At 36.2% G+C, this 19,615-nt stretch overlaps 1 protein-coding gene across 7 annotated transcripts in view; it reads right to left on the reverse strand.

Moving 5' to 3' along the window:
• Positions 1 to 8,913: 8,913 nt before the first annotated feature.
• Positions 8,914 to 19,615, reverse strand: part of CSNK1A1 (casein kinase 1 alpha 1) — a 41,031-nt gene continuing 30,329 nt past the window's right edge. For 2 of the 7 annotated variants that reach the window (XM_011371134.2, XM_011371136.2), the window contains 4 exons: positions 19,131 to 19,237; positions 18,208 to 18,356; positions 13,176 to 13,601; positions 8,914 to 11,470 (listed from right to left, as the gene is read on the reverse strand). In XM_011371134.2, coding sequence (XP_011369436.1) covers positions 13,537 to 13,601; positions 18,208 to 18,356; positions 19,131 to 19,237 — 321 coding nt within the window. In that variant the 3' untranslated portion in view covers positions 8,914 to 11,470; positions 13,176 to 13,536. The remainder of the gene's footprint in view (positions 11,471 to 13,175; positions 13,602 to 18,207; positions 18,357 to 19,130; positions 19,238 to 19,615) is intronic. The other 5 variants (XM_011371139.2, XM_011371137.2, XM_011371138.2 and 2 more) reach the window with 3 other exon arrangements.

Genomic DNA, 19,615 nt, shown 5'->3' on the forward strand with positions numbered 1-19,615 from the left:
AATAACACTTCCAGGCTTATGACCAAAATAAATTAAACACCGAAATGAGAATTTAAGCGCGTATTTTGGTTTCAGATAAATATAGTATGACAATCGTCGAAAGGCAGTAAGGCAGGAAAATGAATCGCGCGTATGATTAAATCCTGTGGGGGAAGTGGGATGGAAATGGGAGTCCAAAGAGAAAAAGGAGTGATAGAAAATTTCTGACTGGACTTTGTCCATGTGTTTGCAAAAGACGATGGTAAACAGATCTGCCCCCACAGGGGGCAGATACTTTCGCAGTAAGTGCCACCAGCCCAAGATAATCGCACGTGAAAGGCCGTGCTGTGGATGCTTTTTACTGACCTCCTCCCTTTGGGATATAATTGGAGGTAGGAATTTCAAAATTGAAATCCACTGGCACTCAGAAGAGAAGAGTCAGGAGGCGGCAGCCGGTGAAAACCTCCCAAGCACATCCTTTGCAACTACTTTAAGTTATGATTAAAAAAAAATTTATGTCAGCTTCGAAGTGTGCAAAGGGGCACACATTTCCTTCAAAATGTCTTATATGAAATACATGAGCAAGAGAGTGAGGACTAAAATCCAAATGAACAATGGCAACCAATAAGATGACCACCCATCGATTGTACGAATTCTTATTATGTCAACTGGTTTGTATTGCCTATTTTGGTTACAAAATAAAAATTTAACATACCAAAAAAAAAAAATTCTTATCAGATTTCCAGCCCCTTTCTCTTGAGAGAAGAACCATTTTCTCTCCCCTCCCCCTTTCTAATCTAAACCCAACTCACTTGAGAACTACGAGGTAAAGAGAGAGAGACTGGGGCTAAGAATGAAGAAACCAACATGGCACTAACTTGTTTTGTAGCCTCAGTGTGGTCAATTTCTCCTTTCTGGGCCTCGGTTTCCTCAGCTGCAAAGAGTATTGGATCATAATTTTAAATGTACACTTAGAAGACACAATCTTGTCCTAAAGGTTTATGATCTTGAATGTCTCTTCAATCAGTGACATTTTTAGACTCTGCTAGTTTTCAATACTTAAACCTTGTGTTCTCTACCCCTCTCTCACCTACGTCCCTCCTGGAATGAACATATATAGGGTGATATATGCTCCGTTTGAGACCCTGTGTCCTATAGATTTGTCAGTTTCTTTCTGATTAGAAGTCCCTCACCCCCTACCCTCAGGATTGTCTTATCTTAGCTCTAAGTTGATGTGTCAGCATGAGTCCATCAGTAAATATTCGCCAAGCACCTACTACCCGTGTGCCATTCCTCTAGCATTAAGAGTATAGGGAGAAATAAAAGTCCCAGCCCTTAAGATCTCAGTCTCATGAGGGAGAAATGCATGTCTGAGTACTTGCAAGAAATCACAATTACAAGTTAGGAAAGTGAGGAATGGAGCAATCAACCTTTCTGGTGGGGCTGGTGAAGCTTCCTAGAGTCGTTAGAATTAAACAAGGAGGCAGATTGGAGGAGAAAGTGGAAGGCATTTCTAACATAGAGAAGTCTACAAAAGCATGATGACGGTACAATGGGTCCTTGGGATTGCAAACGTATCTGGAGTGTAGAGTGTTGGGATGGAGACTGGGGTTGAGGATAGAGGCCAAGAGATGAGGTTGGATAGGCTGGTAAGAAGGGGACAGATTATGGAGTTTGGTCGTTATCCTGAAAGCAAAGGTGGGGAGAGGAGTGGCATATTCAGGAAGAATGAGGCAAATGGATTGAAGATGTTAGGCTCAAGGCAAGGAGACTTGATCTGAGGCTACTGCAGTTCAAATGAGAGATGATAAAGGCCAAATTAAAGCAGAACTAGTCAGGACACTGAGATCAACTTGATGTGAGTCAAGGTTAGCTCCCAGGTGTCCTGCTTGGGAACCCCCGTTCATCAAAAGAGAATTATAGGAGGAAGAGCAGGTTTAGAAGGGCAAAAACAGCAGGTTCATTCGTAGACATGGTCGGTCAACCCTGATACTTCGCCACTGTGTGCATGGACCTTGGAGCTCAGGTTGCACTAAAACCAGAGAGGGAGTTGTTTATCATACAATACATGTGGCATATCACTAGAGTATACAATAAAAACCAAGTAACAGGCCACCTTAATTGTGGGCTCTGGAGCGAGTTATTAAACAGCTCTAAATAAGTTTTCAGGTCATCTTCCATGGTCTTTTGGAAAGTGGAAGGGATGACAGGTTCTTGAGCAATAGGTAAGAAAGCACTTCAGTTTTAGACAGCTTGAAGGGTCAGCAGTTTAGAGGAAGAGAAAAAATTAAAGTTGTGAGATTTAGGCAGGCCTGAAAGTGACCTTTTGCAAACATGAACACCACACACATGCACGCACACGCACACACCGTGGATCACATATTGATAAAATTCTTTTCATAGGTAGGGAGATTACAATTCTATTTTCAAGCAGCTTACTTTTGAGAGCTTTTACGGATCTCTTTTGGGGACAGTACTGATTAATGGTGGAGACATTTAAAAGCTTTGAATCTAAAACCGGCATGTAAGCAAAAAAAAAAAAATTCTTTTTTTTCCCCACAGGTCCAAGATGAATGTGGCCTGGCCACAGATCTTGAAGAGATAATGCAGTATTTTAACTGACCACAGATCCAATGAATCAATAGCACACTGGTGCTGAAAGCAAGCTAATACTATCCTGGTCTACATTAATATTCAACAGTGGTTTTACTAGTCACCCTTTTGTATTAGACTCTTGAATACTAGAGAAAAAAAAGAGAGTTATGGCTTCTACCCTAAAAGAAACTCCTCTTCTAACAGAGGAGATAGTCCTTTCTTCCCAATTTCTATGCCAAAATGGAGCTGTAGCCTCCGCAAACATGAAATGGCTGTTGGTCATTTATGGGAAAGTTGCAAGGCGAAACCCTCAGAAGACAGCCAGATTATTTCTTGCTGTGTTTATACATTTCCTAGCAACGGGGACTGCATGGCTTGTTCTCCTGTGACAAGCCCTGGCAGAGAGGCGAGGAGCCCGTGCCAGAGAGCTCTCAGGATTTAGCTGCTGCAGGTTGTACCGCCATACCTAAGAGTTCCAACAGCCAGAGGGCGGTCTCTGACATACCCCTTTCTCTGCAACAGTACTTAATGACAATCTGTGGCCAAGAAAATGAGAGCTACATTTGTAAGCCTCCTTTGCAGATAGATTTTGGGCCTTAGTGCTGGCCAACGATCTATGAAAAAAAAAGTGACAAGTCACTCCTGCTGAGGCAGTTCATTGCTGGGACGCCACCAGTATCTTTCTAAGAAATACGTTTTGCATGAAGCCACTATTCTAGAGGTTGTCCGTTCCAGCAATTGGCATGAAATACCTTGACTAACACAATACAGCTTCCTCCTTGATCTGTATGCCTGAGTTGTTCAACTCTCTTCACATCCAGATCAAAATTGAGTCTGGAAAAAACTGCCTTGGCGTTTCAACTACTGCTCTTGTGACAATTCCCCTATACAACTCTTGCCTGGGATACTTCTGACCCCATGCCTTACTCAAAAAATGGGGCTTCACAGGATTCATAGATCTTGGTTTTGATAGAAAATGAAGTATTGTTAAAATGTATAAATCAAACTTTTCTCCTAAATTAACATTAAAAGTTTGCAACTTAAAAGTTTGTGATCTAATAGTTAATCATTCAAAAAGTAATTTCAAGTTCTGAGAGTTACAAACTAGGATAAACAAACATGATGCGCTTTGTAATGTGGAGCCAGTGGTGTGCCAATAACTGACTGGAGGTGGGAGAAGAGCCCTGGTTATACAGGGCTCTCCCGATTTCCCAGCACAGCTAATTTTGAATTAAAAACGTCACCGGATGCAGAGTTGGGAAGAGACGCAGTTTTCGTGAGCTAAAAGCCTCAGCTTTCCATTGTCTGGGGCAAATCTTTTTACCAAATGGCACAACCACCAGGCAGGTGGCAACCTTGTGATTATTCCATTTTGCAGACAAAGAAACTGAAATCATAGATCTTACACTCAGGTCCCTTCCCAGTTCACTGTGCCACCCATTTTCTCATTTCTCATTTCTCAAACTTCAGTGTTCATGAGAATCACTTGAAGGGGTCTTCTCAAAGATTGCTGGGCTCTATTCCGAGTCCATCCGCAGGTCTGGGGCAGGTCATTAGAATATGCGTGTTGTTTTTTTTTTTAAGTCCCCAGCTACTGCTGGTCCTGGAACTACACTTGCAAGAATCACTGCGCTGTGCCTAGTATTGACAAAAGGGCTCCAGTTGGGTTTTCCTAGCTCTGCCACTAACCAGCTGTGGCCTTGAACAGGATATTATTTCAAAGGAATATCAGAGCTTCAAGATTCAATGACCTTTGTTTATTTTCCATTCATTGCTATTTTGTTTATCCATTTTAGCCTTATTACTCCACATATAGAATCTGAAAACAAAAAAGGACAGGATTGGCTATCTCCAGATTTTTCAAGTAGCAAAACACCATTATCAGGATCTTTTGGTGACAATGCAGAGGAAAATGAATGTCTGGAAATTTCCTGATGTCATTAAAAATGTAGCATTTTCCTCTAAAGGCAGAAATTGTAGACAAGTGGCATTTAAAAAGACTTTATATTTAGCCCATAGGGGCAGATTATCAGCCTTAAAATCCTAACAGACTTGTTTCAATATGTAATTGAAACCTAGGAGTCCTCATCAATCTGAGGATGGTCTTGGTGCAAAGGGATTAAAGTATTACATTGTTGGAACTGCTGTCTGCTCTGAAAACCATCCTCTCCAACACATTTGCCCAAAGCTTACTTTATGCTTGTTGCTTGGATTTTCTTACACCTTATCATTTTCCTCTGCCCCTACGTGTCTCATTATCATTCAGATCTCCTGGCTTGTAAATCAATAAAACTGTCTCCGAATAGACATGGCTGGATGGGACTTATTCTAAATTTACGTATGACTTACATATTACTCAGGGTAATCTCATCAGGTAGATGTTAACCTCTGGCACTCAACCGCCTGTATCACTCATTTGGCTTTATGCACAAGGAGTGGGTACTCGGCTGGACTAAATTATTCATGTGGGTGTTTTGCTACCATTCCTCCAAGATTAGTTTCTCCAAGGTGAGGACAGTCAGCCTTGTAAAATCTTACTCATCGTTCAAGATGCAATTCCAAGATTATCTTCTATGATCTCCATCTGCTCCACTGGTAATGCACTCATCTTAGTAACATCCCATATTGCAGTCTCATGAACTATCACGCTTGAATTCCCAGGGAGCAGCACAGTGCCTGGCACTTAAGACTCAACAAATGCTCAACTGCTATCTATTTGTAAAATTAATCAGTTACTGTTTGTGCAGAACTTGTACTTTTGTACATAGGATAAAAAATGCCACCACAAAAAATTCAAGATAAAGAAGCAATAACTTACACATTTTTCACCAGTTGGCAAGGGGGCAGAGTGGTTAAGGATGTTAAAAACTGCCCATTTACTTTCACATTTTTGGTAGACACACAGAATCTAGAGGCTTATTAGTTTTTTGTGTCTAAATGTAGACTAAAACATTACACTCAATGGAGTCACATGTTAGCACAGTGCAAACCAGTTTTGCAATTAGTATTTACTTAGCAACTGCTGAAAGCAGTTTCTAAAAATACCTACCTTCCCCCTTTCTTCCAGTCCTAAATATCTAATGTACTTTATCACCACTTAAGATCTGTGTCACTGTCCACTGGCAGAGAACCAATGGATGACTGCTTGGCATCCCACAGAAATTGTTTCCAATCGTTATTCAAACTATTCTACTTCTCTGAAATCAGTAACACTGTAGACTTAATATGGCAATGTTGAGAAAGGCTACATTTTTCTACCTAGACATTCTACTCCATCAATGACATTATCAGGCTATGAAATATAAAAGTACTATTCATGGGGGGGGGGAGAGAAAACCCTTTCAGTGAAAACATTAGTATATTTTAACCTATATAAACCTGGGTACATGGAAATATATCAAAATTGTAAAGTCACAACCATAAGCAAAAATAACTTGATCAAATTTTATATCTAGCAGAATGCAATTTTTTTTTAATGCATTCTGCTCCTGAATATTAAGATATGGATATCTTAATCCAATACCAACAATTGTAATCAACATTTTTAAGCTGATTAAAAAAACAATTTTAATTTTTAACTGTTTTTAGTAGTAAAACTGGCTGACTTTATCAACACAGATGAGGTACTTGGTGATAACCAGGTAAAGGTTGGCTGACAAATGCAGTATATAAAATAATTGCTTTGTTTTAGTGGCGAGTGCCACTACAAGTTTTTTAAATATGTGACAGTACCATTTGGCCCAGGTTCCAATCCTGGTTGTGGGAACATGAACACAACCATACATCTTTTTGGGCTTCATTTTCACCAACTCATCTCCAATAGGCTGAAGAAAACAAACTCTAGTATTTGGTCCTAAGTGTGGACTCCACTAACGGCCAATCAGCTGAGTGGATAACTTATTTATGAAAACCCTCCCACCACATATCATTTTGGATCCTAACGCCTCCTCGGCTCCCATACCATTTGATATTTGTTTAAGATACAATGAATTATTTTGAAAAGGGAAGTTCTCATTTAAGAAACCAAGAGACCTTAAGTACCTCCTCCAATCCTGTGCTTGTGTCCTCAAATATAAAATGTAGACAGGACTTACCTCATGGGAAGCTGAGAATTAGGCAAATACATACATGTAAAGCACTCAAAGTGCCTGACACACAGCACTCCATAAGTGTTAGTTACTGTTACCAATCTGAGTTTAAAATGGTGATAAAAATAAAAAGGGGAGGAATATCATGGCTCAACAATATAAAAGCTAAAGGAAATTAAGTTTAGGGTCCTGGCTCTGAATAACTTACCAACCTGTCTTACCATAACAGTAAGTTTCATGTAATTATGAGGATTAAATGAGATGACGTACATAACTTTAAGAACCTTAAAGTTCTATATGGACTCAAATTCCTTAATCCTGTGAAACTTAGTACTGTAACCTTTAAAAGGGGATAATGTTACCTTTCCGACTAAGAATGAGGATCAAAAAATGTTAATATTTTCTAACTGTTCAGCCAAGTAATTTTAAGTCCCCCAATAAGTAATGTGTACTTTTAAGACAATGTAAATGTTCTGCTTATCAAACTTGTACTTGCTACTTTAAGAAAATCATTTTCTAAAATATTTTTACTTTTATTAGCTGACATTCTACTTTAAGGAAGTTTTCCCTTCTCTCCATTTTTTATATAAATATAGAAATCAAGGATTCTCACTGAGTTATGCTGCTATCACTATTTCAATAGTGTATCCTGTACAGATTTGGCTAGTACGAACCCTATATTTCGAGATTTCCGTTCTTCTCGGCACAAGAGAACGTTCCAGGTTTATCTTGTACCTTCTATGCCCCAGGCCTAAACTCAGACATTTCCCCATTGAGCATCGTTCCTTTCTGAATTCCCTGTAGCTGGCTGGTATAGCTCCTGACAATCTAAAATCGATTTGGAAGGTACACTGTGATACCAAAACAGCTCAGTTCATTTCTTCAAATTCTGCCTGCCTGGGGTGATAAATGACTAGATAAAACAGAAAATCCTGAATTTAAATATCAGATAAATAACTATGATTTATACACTCTGGTTGGCTGCCTCACTATGAAGGACTTAGATCTACTGGTCTCGTAAAGACTTTCTTCACCCCCATTTTTTCTACTCATGCAGAAATCATCCAAGTCAGGTGCTTTGACTCAGGTCTTGGGTAGTAGTGACACCATTTAACTCAACACTGCTCCCAATACTTAAATAATTAATATTACAAACATTTCTTCATAATTTTGATGCTACAAGATAGGCAGTAGTAGGAGTTCCTCAAAACAAAACAAAAACCAAAAACAAAAAACCCCACAACTCTTCAAGGGATCTGGCTTGACGAACATAAAAGGTAGAATGAATCAATTCACCCCACCAGGCTGAAAAGGAGCAGAGATCAAATAAAAGAAATAAGTAGGAATCCAGGTCTCCCAAACTTGATGAATCTGTGGCCTCATTATAAAATTCTAGCCACTGTGGGTCCACAGTCTCAAGCAAAAGACACAAAATAATTGACCAACAGCTTGAAACGTGTCTTGGACAGCTAGTTACTCTAATGTTGCTCAACATTTTCATTACACTTTTGCATCTATACTCAATGGGTCTAACAAGTCATTTCAGAAAACATTTTCTCTTCTACTATATACTGACTGATAATTAAATACAGAATGCACAGCCTGATGACATCAACTTACACTCGATTCACCACCATCTTTGGCCATTTCAGAGGTATATAAAGTCTGTTATCACTAAACATATTCCAGAGAAGTGGAAAAATTTTAGGACGAGGTCCCCAAAATATGAGTAATAGCAATATGATTAAAGTAAGTTTAGTCTCACAAAGTCATTTTAACGGGACAGCACATCTGAGATAAATTCTTTTATGTGTTTGTTACACTTTATCACACATAGACCCACTCGCATCTTGGTCACATGGTCATCGATGTTTAAAAACTAACAGAAAAAGCCTAAAATATTGCTACATCAGTTTGGCTCAGAAAGTCAAATACCTCACAGACCGCTGAATTTTCAGGAACTGAGCTGAATATGTCTAAACCACATCTTCTTGCAATTCCCATGGTTCATTCTAGTCAAGTTAAAAGAACTCATTCTCAATAGGTATTTCAGCAAATGTTAGGGGAAACTAGCTTGTTGCCTTGGGTTCTAAAATCCTTGTTTGGTACTCTTATTATAATGAAATTAAAATTAAGTATATAATTATTACAGTATACTCTGCTTAAAACATGTAATAGTACTGCAAGGGCTAGCAGAAATAGGAAAATCTCTTACTTCATATTTGATGAAAAGTAATAGTAAAAGCAAACCTCCGAAATTCCATTTATAGGCCATAGGAGCATGAGCACAACCATATGGGAGGAGATAACCAGTCTCTCCCTTTACATATATTTTTTTATTTTCTTGTTATACCTTCCCAAAACAGAGACATTCAACAGTAGTTAGAATGGCCATCTCCCAACATTTAAAAAAACTGCACCCCCAAATGGGTAAACAAAGTAAAGAGTAGTAACCTAGAGTTCAGCTGAGTAAGCCACTGCGGAGCCTTAAGTGGTGAGGTCTTCCAATTTCTGAGTGATGTGTCTTCAACTTGTATCATCATTTTAGTGGAAAAACATAATTTAATTTTGGTGAAATGAGATTCATCTCCCGACAGGATTAGTAACAGCATTCACTGAATTTCACATTCTTCTTTTGTGAACTGTGAAGAAAATGAATGGTAGCTAGAAGATCAATGGGATTCCAGCTCCAGCTGTAGATGGAATGACGATATACCAGGACAAAAACACCTATATTTTGATTTACAAAGCTAACAGCAGTTATAAATCTGCAACTTAATTACAGACCAACTACACCACAACCTTTTCAAATGGCAAAAATACAAAAAAGTTAAGTGTTACAAAAATATTTCAGAAAAAGTGCATAGTCTAAGTGCATAGTAAATAAAAGCACTGAAAAATATCTTGCTAGAGGGAGTTCAGCTTGGAAAAGTTATTACCAAAGCTAAACATTTTTTTTACACAAACTATACTTAAAAATAGCTTTATGAGACTGATTTCTGGCTAAAAGTATCAAAGGGTTTATTAGTCAAGAAACAAATACCTTAACTGACATGGGTGGATAGGGAAAAAACAAAGCTGCCTACCCCAAAAGTTCATACTCATTAAGATTTCTGCAGCATGATGGCGCTAATTTATCCTTTAATGGCAGAATGTGGTAATCATGGAATTAATTATTGCTAATGTAGTTGTCAAATAAAAAAAAGAAAAATTAAGCTTGACACAATCTGACCAAACACGTGTCAATTTACAATTTCAAGGTTATAGGTTATTTTACAAAATACCTACATTTACACAATAGGCTCCCGGCAGCATTTTCAGACGAAAGTTTTAATTTATCCTGACATGCTATAAGTGAATAAATTATACTATTAAAAAAAGCATTGTTAATAAACCTTTTTCTTGGGTCAGAAAGAAGAGTGGCATATCAGACTGAGAGAAGCGCAGATAACTTACAGAAATGGGTGGGCTAGGGCATAGGGAAGGTCAGCAAGCACATGAACCTGAATGGTGTGATGTTCTCCAAGGTTGGGAGTCAATCTGCTCAAAGCCAATTAAGAGGGAACTTAAAAACTTCATTTTGTAGTTAAACCCTTTAACACTTTCATTCTTATTCAAAATCAGTCCAGCTGTTAGTCTGAAGCTGCAGGAGTTATAATAATACTAAGTCCTGGCAGATGCAGCACTTAGTATTTATGCCTGCAAGTCATTAAAAAATAATAATAATGCCTTTCCCCTTCAGACAAAAAACAATTTTTTAAATAAAAAAATCTGAGGAAAAGTTATAACACTAAACCTAAAATGATTTGCAAAGGAGTATTATGTAACAAATGGCTTGAAGTAGTCTATTAAAAAATTGGGGAGATTTGATTTCATAGTGAGTCAGCAAGGCATTTTTTTGTTGTTAAAAAAAAAATCTCATTTCCTTACAGAAACAGTTTTTAGTTTTTAATGAACTTGTAAACAAAAAAAGCTCCCATTTCAAAATAAAAACAAAATCCCAGATCATATAGATGTTTACAGTGATTACATTTATCTAAGCAACATACATACATGTTCAGTTTTAAGATGTTAACTAAATTTCTGTGACAAATATGCTTTTTTTTTTTAATATCAAGAACATTATAGAGTTAATGCAGAGTCCTAAGGATAATCTAGTAGTCACTAAGTTTTTCTTAAGTCTTCACTTTAGATGCTGTTATTTCTAGCACAGGTAAGCAGGCAGTCTTTCGTATGCTCAAAACACTGGAATCTTTGGTTGCTACCATTATCAGCTGGCTTGCAAACAAGAAGCCAACCATTTTAAGAATGTTTTAAGTGAACAACTTGCAAACCCCAGGATGGATAGATAAACCCTAAGAATGCACAATTGTGAGCATTTACAATCATCACAACTGTGGCTGAAGACTGTTCATGCCGTTCTTCTGAAATGAGATCTCAAAGCAGTATAGTTCAAAATAAAAGATTTTAACAAAAAATTGGCATATGCACAATTTCTCCACCAATTTGTATGTGTCAACCATTTAGTTAACTTTTCCACTTGAAAAAATGCAATAGAAAACTGGACACCATGTTTCACTATCTCAGTTAATATTCACAATTACAGCGGCTACAACTCGGGACATAGCATCACCAGTGCTGCCCAGAGCCAGTTTATACTGAAATTAAGTTCTTTACACCAAGTAAATGGTTGTCCACAACCACTGGCTAGTGTACATATGAACTAAAATTTCTAGATTTGGGGAGAAACAAATGCTGCTCCGATCATCTGCACTGCTTCTTCTGTTCTTCGATTCATGCTTAGAAACCTGTTTTTAAAAAATCAAAACAGAAAAAAACGTTAAAATTCCAAGGCAAAAAAATTTTTTTTAAAAAACTACACCCAAAATAAAGAAATTGGGTGGATTTGGGACAGTAATTATTTTAGAATAGTGACTAATGTGATTTCCATCTATTTGAAAATCATTAGCTCAGTTTTGTTTTTGTTTTTCTTTTAAACAGAAAAACAAGAAAATTCTCTTCTGGATACTTCTAGGTAGGAGCAGTATAACAGTGAATTAAAGCCTCCCAGTCGGCATACTATTCTCAAGCTAGAGAGTTATTGTTAATTCCAATAAGCCTGTTTTACTTACTTATGTATTTCTAGTACCTAGAACATATTATGTGTCCAACTATTTGTTAAACGAATGAAAAATAGATTGCCTGGCTTTAACAACTAGACCATACAGTTCTAATCATTCTATGAGCAGAACTTTTCTGCCCATTATTTCTGATATGAATAAGGAACAGTTACGTTTTAATAAATGTATTCAAGACATAATTATCTGAGTTATTCCACTGACCACAAAAAACTGGTATGTTTTTATACAGAAACTTCAGATCTATAAAAATTCCTTTACCTCCATCAGTTGCATTGAAAAGTTTAGGCTTTATCACTGATTTGAAAATGTAAACAAAATACTTTTTTGGCTTTATTTACTTCTCAAGGCTTCCCACCCTGCAAATGCTCCCCTCCTCAGCCTAAAGATTCCACGTTTTAATAGAAGAATTCAGGCAAATAATAGCTGCATGCTTTATCTATGGCTGAAAATATTACCTACAAATTTAACCTGTGGCTTTGAGAGAAAAATATGCCCATCTTTCAGGAATAGCATGAAAATCCTATCGGCACCTTCTGGTTTCCTTTAAGGCATCAGTGCCCCTTGGTACACCCCCTTCCAAACTCTTACAGCCAATATTTTAGCCCACTCTGACCTCACACTTCTTTAGCACAAATCATGTTTTTATCAATTACAAACTGCTCCTTTCTGGGTACTTCTCAAACATTTGTTGGACTATCTCCAGAGGCCTTTGTGGGATAAAATATTTCCACAATTAGTTTTCATGCATATATGCCTTTTTTTCAAATACCAAACATTAATATATCATTTGTTGGCAAATATTTCCTCACTTGTTAGCTAGACATTCTTTCATTTGAAGGCTGAAAGTCACATTCATTCAATAAATATACTGGGCTAAGACCCCAGGACAAGATGTAGTGCTGTACTTTGTTGCTCCACAGTGCCTAACACCAGAGAAGGTATAGAAGAGACCTTCGCTGCCTGTCCCAAGTACTACGTTCATAAAGCAAATGACAAAAATGAAAGATAACAAAAATCTGACTACATTCTGTAATTAATCCAACTTTAAAAACATAGAAATTTTAAAGTAAATTAAAACTATGGATTAGCTGAATAGAAATAACCCTTATCCTGATGGGCATTTGGTTTCAAGTATTGCAATTATTCTTAAATAAGACAAAGAGAAATGTTTTTCACAACTACTAAAATTTCTGGGTTTTCATTTACCAAAACTTGTGTACGCAATTTCATTATACTGAAATAACTATTACACTGAATATCCAAATAGCTTTAAAATGGAAACCACTGTCACTAACAAACTAAAATGTGGAAATATAAGTTACACTGGCAGTCAAAATAGTAGAAATCTGTTGTGTAGGGATAAGAATTATACCTAGGTAAGAATTTTATCTGTTCATCTTTAATCTGATATTTGAGGAATTGCTGAGTCAACTAATGATTTACAATTGTTTACGGACTGGTTAAAGGCTAGCCTAACGATATTCCTGGCAGAATACAGCAGCCGAATCCAGATTTTATTCTTCAGATCGTCCAGTGTGCTATGATACTCCACACCCAGGGATCAATGTTTCTCCAGTGAATTATCCTAAGATGTCAGTGATGTTAAAAATCACAATAGAAGCATTCAGCATGATTTCGACATTCGGTCTTCAAGTGCTAAGCAAGCATTCTTCTCTCCAGTGTGCATTAGTCCTTGGTTTTTATCTTGAACTTTAGGTGGTATCTCCTGGCTTCTAAAAGTCCAAAAACCCATCTTCACTGCAACAACAGTTAAAATAAGAAATGGATTCCTTTGTTCCTAAAAAAAAAAGGAAAAAAAAAAGTTAAAACAGGGTTTGAGGATCAATGTGACAGATTCAGGAGTAAATAGCTACATTTAAATTTCTTTTCAAATCTGCAAAAGGAAAAAAAATGTTCACTTTTATATAACTAACCAGGAGATTCTATCCTTCAATCTGAAAGTTAATGTATGCTCCTATTTGTGAATTAACTTCAGATGGCCGTAATTTTTTTTTTTTGACAGAACCACAAATTAGTTCAAAGGGATATTTACATAATAGTAAGGTTTAAAAGTCTGTGATGAGCTTTTGAAATGTAGAATTGTTTCACAGCATAAGACAAAACATTTTAAATTAAAATTTTAAATATATTTATATTCATCACTATGCAATGCAGTTGGTAAGATATAACTTTTTTAAAAAAGTAATTTTAAATATAACATTTATATTCATCACTTTGTAATGCCTTTTATATAAATCAACCTTTCCTATAACATGCTTGTGTGGTTTTTTTGGTCACACAGAATCAGAATAAAGCTTAGAAAATTTGAATCAGATTGACAGTATAAATAGTTGAAGAAAAACAAAGAAACCTACAACTCTTCCTTCTCCACAGAAAAGTATTAAATTAGGAAAGATAAAGGAAATAGATTTTATTTTTATCACTACAAATAAGATAAATGACAACTTAAGTATAGCAGGTAGACATCATCCCTAAACGGCATTTAAAAAAAAAAACAAAAACAAAAACCCAGACTGATGATCCGATTTCTTTTGTCTTCCCTATTACAGAATTCATTCTGCTACAGATCTGAGGTTGTTGAATTTTAAAATACCTGTTACAACTGATTCCTTCCCCAACTGGTAGATGGTCTGCATTATACACGACTGAGTCACAGCAACACTGAACTCTTCTAGGTCTTCTGGACTGTTGTATTATCCAGACAATATGAAAAGTTTGATAGGTTCAGCAGCCTTGGAGACGTGGACTTCAGATCATCCACAAATCAATTCTTGCACACTCATCTTCATTTCTTGTAGGTTTTTTTAGTTCTTTTCTCTCCAGCTTTATTGTCCACAGTGAAAAAAAGCTGACAAAAATTTCAACAAGCCAGATGCAGCTCCCTTTGAACTGAGTGTATTCAGAGCAGATCAGTCTCTCCAGATATTTCAAGGTCTTCCCCTGTGATTTAGGTTACGTTGCTGAGTGATCAGCCACGTTCCTAGCAGCAATTGGTGAAGTCAGAAAAAGTTAAGCTAGACATAAAAGGTGGTGAAGCCTGGTAAATACTGGAAGGTAATTCAAGGAAGACCATGGGCATGGTAGGATAATGTGATGGAAAACGATTTCTAATTTCTTGAATGTCAACAATTTGACATCGAGGTACTTTTATTATGATAAAATTATTAGTATTTATGACTAGAGTAGTGAACAGATGTGTCAAGATGATCAGAATAGTAAACTTATGTGAGGATCCACCTTCAGTTTCACTACCTTCTGAAATTCTCCCCATCTTTGCCCTTAACTAAAGAAATGATGAACTTTAATTGGATTGTGAATGTACTAAAAACATCTTTTTCCTTTACTACTTCTTAAATGTCTTTTAAAAAGTACTTTTAGAATAATCACATATAGTTGAAGAAAAGGGAATGAAATGGATTTGAAAGTGTATCAGATGTGAATCTTCTTTTTCTCCTTAATATGTAAATAAACAATAATTATAATCGTGTGATACCTAGGCAATGAAAACTAGTACAGATAGATAGATCATAGCGGGCACTAGGAGAAACAACTTGTTTCTTATTCTTAGTTTTTTGATGGGCTTTGGAATAGAACATTTCAAAAGATCTTTTCTTTAGAAAGTAATTAGGATAGGAGCCTATTACATATAATAAGCCCATCTTAGCTGAACTGAGCTAGACTTTAAAGAGTGTTTGCATATTTTCAGTGAACTGCTTAAACAAATTATAGCTTTCTATGAAAGAAACATTAGGTACAGATTTTCAAAAATAAAAATAATCACATAAAAAAATACTAGTGAATGCCACTACTTGAGGAATTTTTTCCAGGAACAGACATTCCTGCAATATAGAAATCTACTTGCTGAAGATTCATTTAAGAAACTGAATTCTCTGATATGGAAACCTCTGAAAGTATAATTCTGTGAATAACAAATGATATGATTATTTAAACAGCACTTTCTAAAATTGTAACTAGAAAAATGCAATATGGTGTTTTCAACATCACCGAAAGGATTTCTTGGAACCAATAAATCATTAAACTGCATGAGCTCTTCCTTGAATAAAAAACTGTAGTGAACCCTAAGAGAGTATGCTTTTGAACACTCTTACTACTTAGAGACTGACCCAGATAAGGGGCTTGGGGTAAAGGTTAGAGGAATTGGTTCCCCACACCTATTTCATGTCACCATCAAACTTGCTAAAACTTTCATGGCTTTATATACAGGAGGTTTTCTGTAATATCTGTTTGGAGCACTAAGACCTATATCTAAAATAAATATGTTTTCAAGAAGTCAAAGATCAAAAGTAATTTTGTTGTTTTTATTCTGTGGAGTAGCATGTTTTAGTTGCAAGCAATATTTTGCTTGGAGCATCTGGATGTGCGTATCTGAAAGCAGTCGGTCAACGATATGTGATGTGTTTTACGAAAAGTCCAAATTTCAAAAATTTAAAAGTTCGTGTTTATGTAACAATGTATAACCTCTGTTATCTAATAATGCTATATAGATTTTCATAAAATTTTAAGTTGCTTTTATGAAAAATAGCTATGATACAAAGTAAGGATTAAACTTAAGTTTAATTACAATTTTTTCCCCCAAGGAAACATACTAACTCAGTGGGTCCAACTTCTCATCTTTAGGACCTAGATAAGGCAGGACAAAAATTCTGCTTGTTTATTGAGTAAGAGATACAGTAAACTAACAATGGAACTAGCTCAAAATAAGGTATAATTCTTTCTGAAGGCTGCTAAATGCCTGAAGTGGAATGTTCTAGGTCAGCTAAGATTTCAATCTAATTTTAGTTCTAGAAACTGCAACTCATGATGATCCTATTATCCCAGCTAGCTTTAAGCAAAAATTGGTTTCATTTCGTGAGAAAAAGCAAATATACTACAAGTGTCAAGTATAACAAGTCCTCAGTTTAGTCCTCTCTGTTGTCTTACCTATATAGGAGGACCGTTTCTCCTACCTTCTTGGCACTGATGAGTTATATAATGATTAAATCACTCAAAAGGAGCAATTAAGTCCCAACTGAGATGCACGGGCAGAGTACTGGGCAAGCATTAGTGTGTGCTATCCCGAGCTGAAATTTCATCATCTAAGAACCCCCACTACATTAAACCTTCAACTGTGAATCCTTCTCAAATACAGAAACATGAAGGCATCTCAACTTTATTTCTAAAAGATGAGCTGCTGGGATGAGGATGACATCAGTTAATAATACTTCTTGAAAGTATTCTCAGATTAGAGCTTATTTTTAAAATAACTATTTATAAAATAGTTAAAATACAAAATTGAAAATAAGGACCAAAGAAGACCAAGTTCAGACTAGAGCAGTCATTCAGAAATTAAATAATTAGAAACTAAATAATTAAAAACCAAACCTTACCTGCCCACCACTTCCAGAAAGCAGGCAGGTTTCAGGAGAAAAGCCCCAGAAAGGGGAAAAGAAAACAAAAGACATGAAATACAGGAGTTGAACTGTATGGCAACGGTGATAAGATATGGAGCCGTGCCCTAACAGTTCTACTCCTTATAGCACTGAGAGTGCTAGAGAAAAGATAGAAAAGAAACATTTATTTCAATGGCATTTGCCCCAGTTTTTTTTCCAATTTGCAAGGCCTCAAACTGCAGAATTCAATTCCACATTGGATCCCTAGACTCTGTTTTAGCAAGATTTAAAAAAACAAAGCCAAAAACAAAAGAATCATTTTTTTTTGAAATAAACATATGTAGTTAAATAGCAACTAAAAGAAAGATCTGCTTTTTTGACTAGGAACACTGTCAAGCTTTTCAGTTATTTGTGTATTTAAGAGCTTAAACAAGATGCTCTACGACTGAGAAGACAGATACTATTGGGGCAATGCCAAACTCACCTCTTGAAATTACATCATGTTCACAATTTTCCATTTTAAATACTAAAGCATTAACATGCAGAAAAAATTCTTAACACTGTTAGTCTGAAAGTCAAGACATCATGGCTAACCGGATTCATTATTAAAAATCAACAAGTGTTAGGTCTAGGATTTTGGATTGATTGATTATACCATATTCCCAACACCAAATGTTTACTTTGGAAAGGGTTAATGAATGAGTAAAAAAGATGCAGTTGTTAAAAATGACCCAAAATCCCAAGAGAAATGATATAATATACACACATATATGTATATACAAATATATATACATATATATATGAACAAGGACATTTGGGTTTAAAGTTAGTAGTCAAATTTTCCAAGGACGTCTTTTTTTAAAAACATAGAGCCAAATTTTTATGTATTTTAAAACCACCTCCTCGATCTAACACTGTTAGAAATGAATGAATTACCCAATTTTGTGTTCAATTTTTTTTCCCTGTAACGTCACTTGGTTCTTGGCTACTAACCTTTCATGTTACTCTTGGTTTTGTCAGTTTGCTTGCCTGTGGGGGTTTGGGCCTGCTGACCCTGCCCACTTGAAGAGGCTGCCTGCTGTGCTGCTTTCTGCTTTAACATTGTCCAATCAAATGTGTAGTCATATTGGTGGTTCAGGGTCCTGGAAAATAAAAAAAATTTATGTTAATCCCTTAATAAGACTAATTTAATACACTACTGAGCTTTTAAGACAGTGAGAGTATTTTTTAAGGATTTGAATATTTTCTCTTAAGTGTGGCAGCTCTTCAAAGATTTCTTCTCCTATAGATGATGTTCAGCTATTCAGGGGGAGTGGTAATCACAATAGGAGGTACCTTCTAAAACCAAATCAGAGTAGGAATGGGACTGTAAGTTTGTGAGGTGGATAGCTATACTGGTGACTTGCAAAGACTTTTCTGGGGTTAGAGGATTACCTCCAATTTGTATTCTCTTCCCACTAAGATTCTGAACCACGTGTACTCTATTCTTCCCCCTTTCGAGACCAATTCTGGGGTACACCTAGGGAACCCTAGAGTTTGAGCCTGCCTCCACAGTAGCAAAGACTCCATGACTGCTTGATATTTTAATTGCTTTTCATTTTGGTACTGAATAAGGTTCTGTACCAAAGTTAGAGTTCCAAGGGCTACCGACAGTCACTTAGATCTAATACGAAATGCAATTATTGTGGAAAAGTTAGATTCTAGTTTAAGTTTGATTCAACTGTTTCTCCCAAACTAATATAATTTCAAGCACATCTGCACTACAAATGGAAAAGCCAAACTTACAGTTCCTTAAAATTTTATTCATATTGGCTAGATGCACTTTAAGTTGCCACTTGTCAGAATAGATACGCTGGGTGGATTTAACTAATTCCCCTCACTGGAGTTTACAGTCTTAAAACACCTTAAAAACTGACCTGAAAAGAATGCGGAATAGCTGCCTCAGATACATGTAATCCGGGGCTTCCTCAAAGCGCAGCCCACGACAATAGTTTAAGTACATGGCAAATTCTGCAGGAAACCCCTACAAGTTCAAGAGTTAGAACACAATGTAAAAAAACAAAAACCTCATTTCAAGATAGAAAAGTAAATGTATTTAAATACAAGCAAAAAATGTACTTGAGGAGAGTGTTTTAACTACTTTACTGGAAGATGTGAGAACTAAAATCTGACCGATATCCTCATAAATTTATAATATCATTTAATATTGGTAGAGGAAATATGTATCTTTTTACTACAGTCTTATGTTCCTAAATTATTTAGATATTTTATCAATGTCTAATAATTTGATGGCAACAATAAAGAAATGATAAAATGGAGGCCAGCAATGTTCTTTGCCAGAACAGGACAACGAACGAGCTTTCCTCCCAACTCTGCAATTACTTTCTTTTTTATATTAGTA

Source organism: Pteropus vampyrus, unplaced genomic scaffold (genome assembly GCF_000151845.1).
Source record: "Pteropus vampyrus isolate Shadow unplaced genomic scaffold, Pvam_2.0 Scaffold185, whole genome shotgun sequence".
In the NCBI taxonomy this organism is placed as follows: Eukaryota; Metazoa; Chordata; class Mammalia; order Chiroptera; family Pteropodidae; genus Pteropus; species Pteropus vampyrus.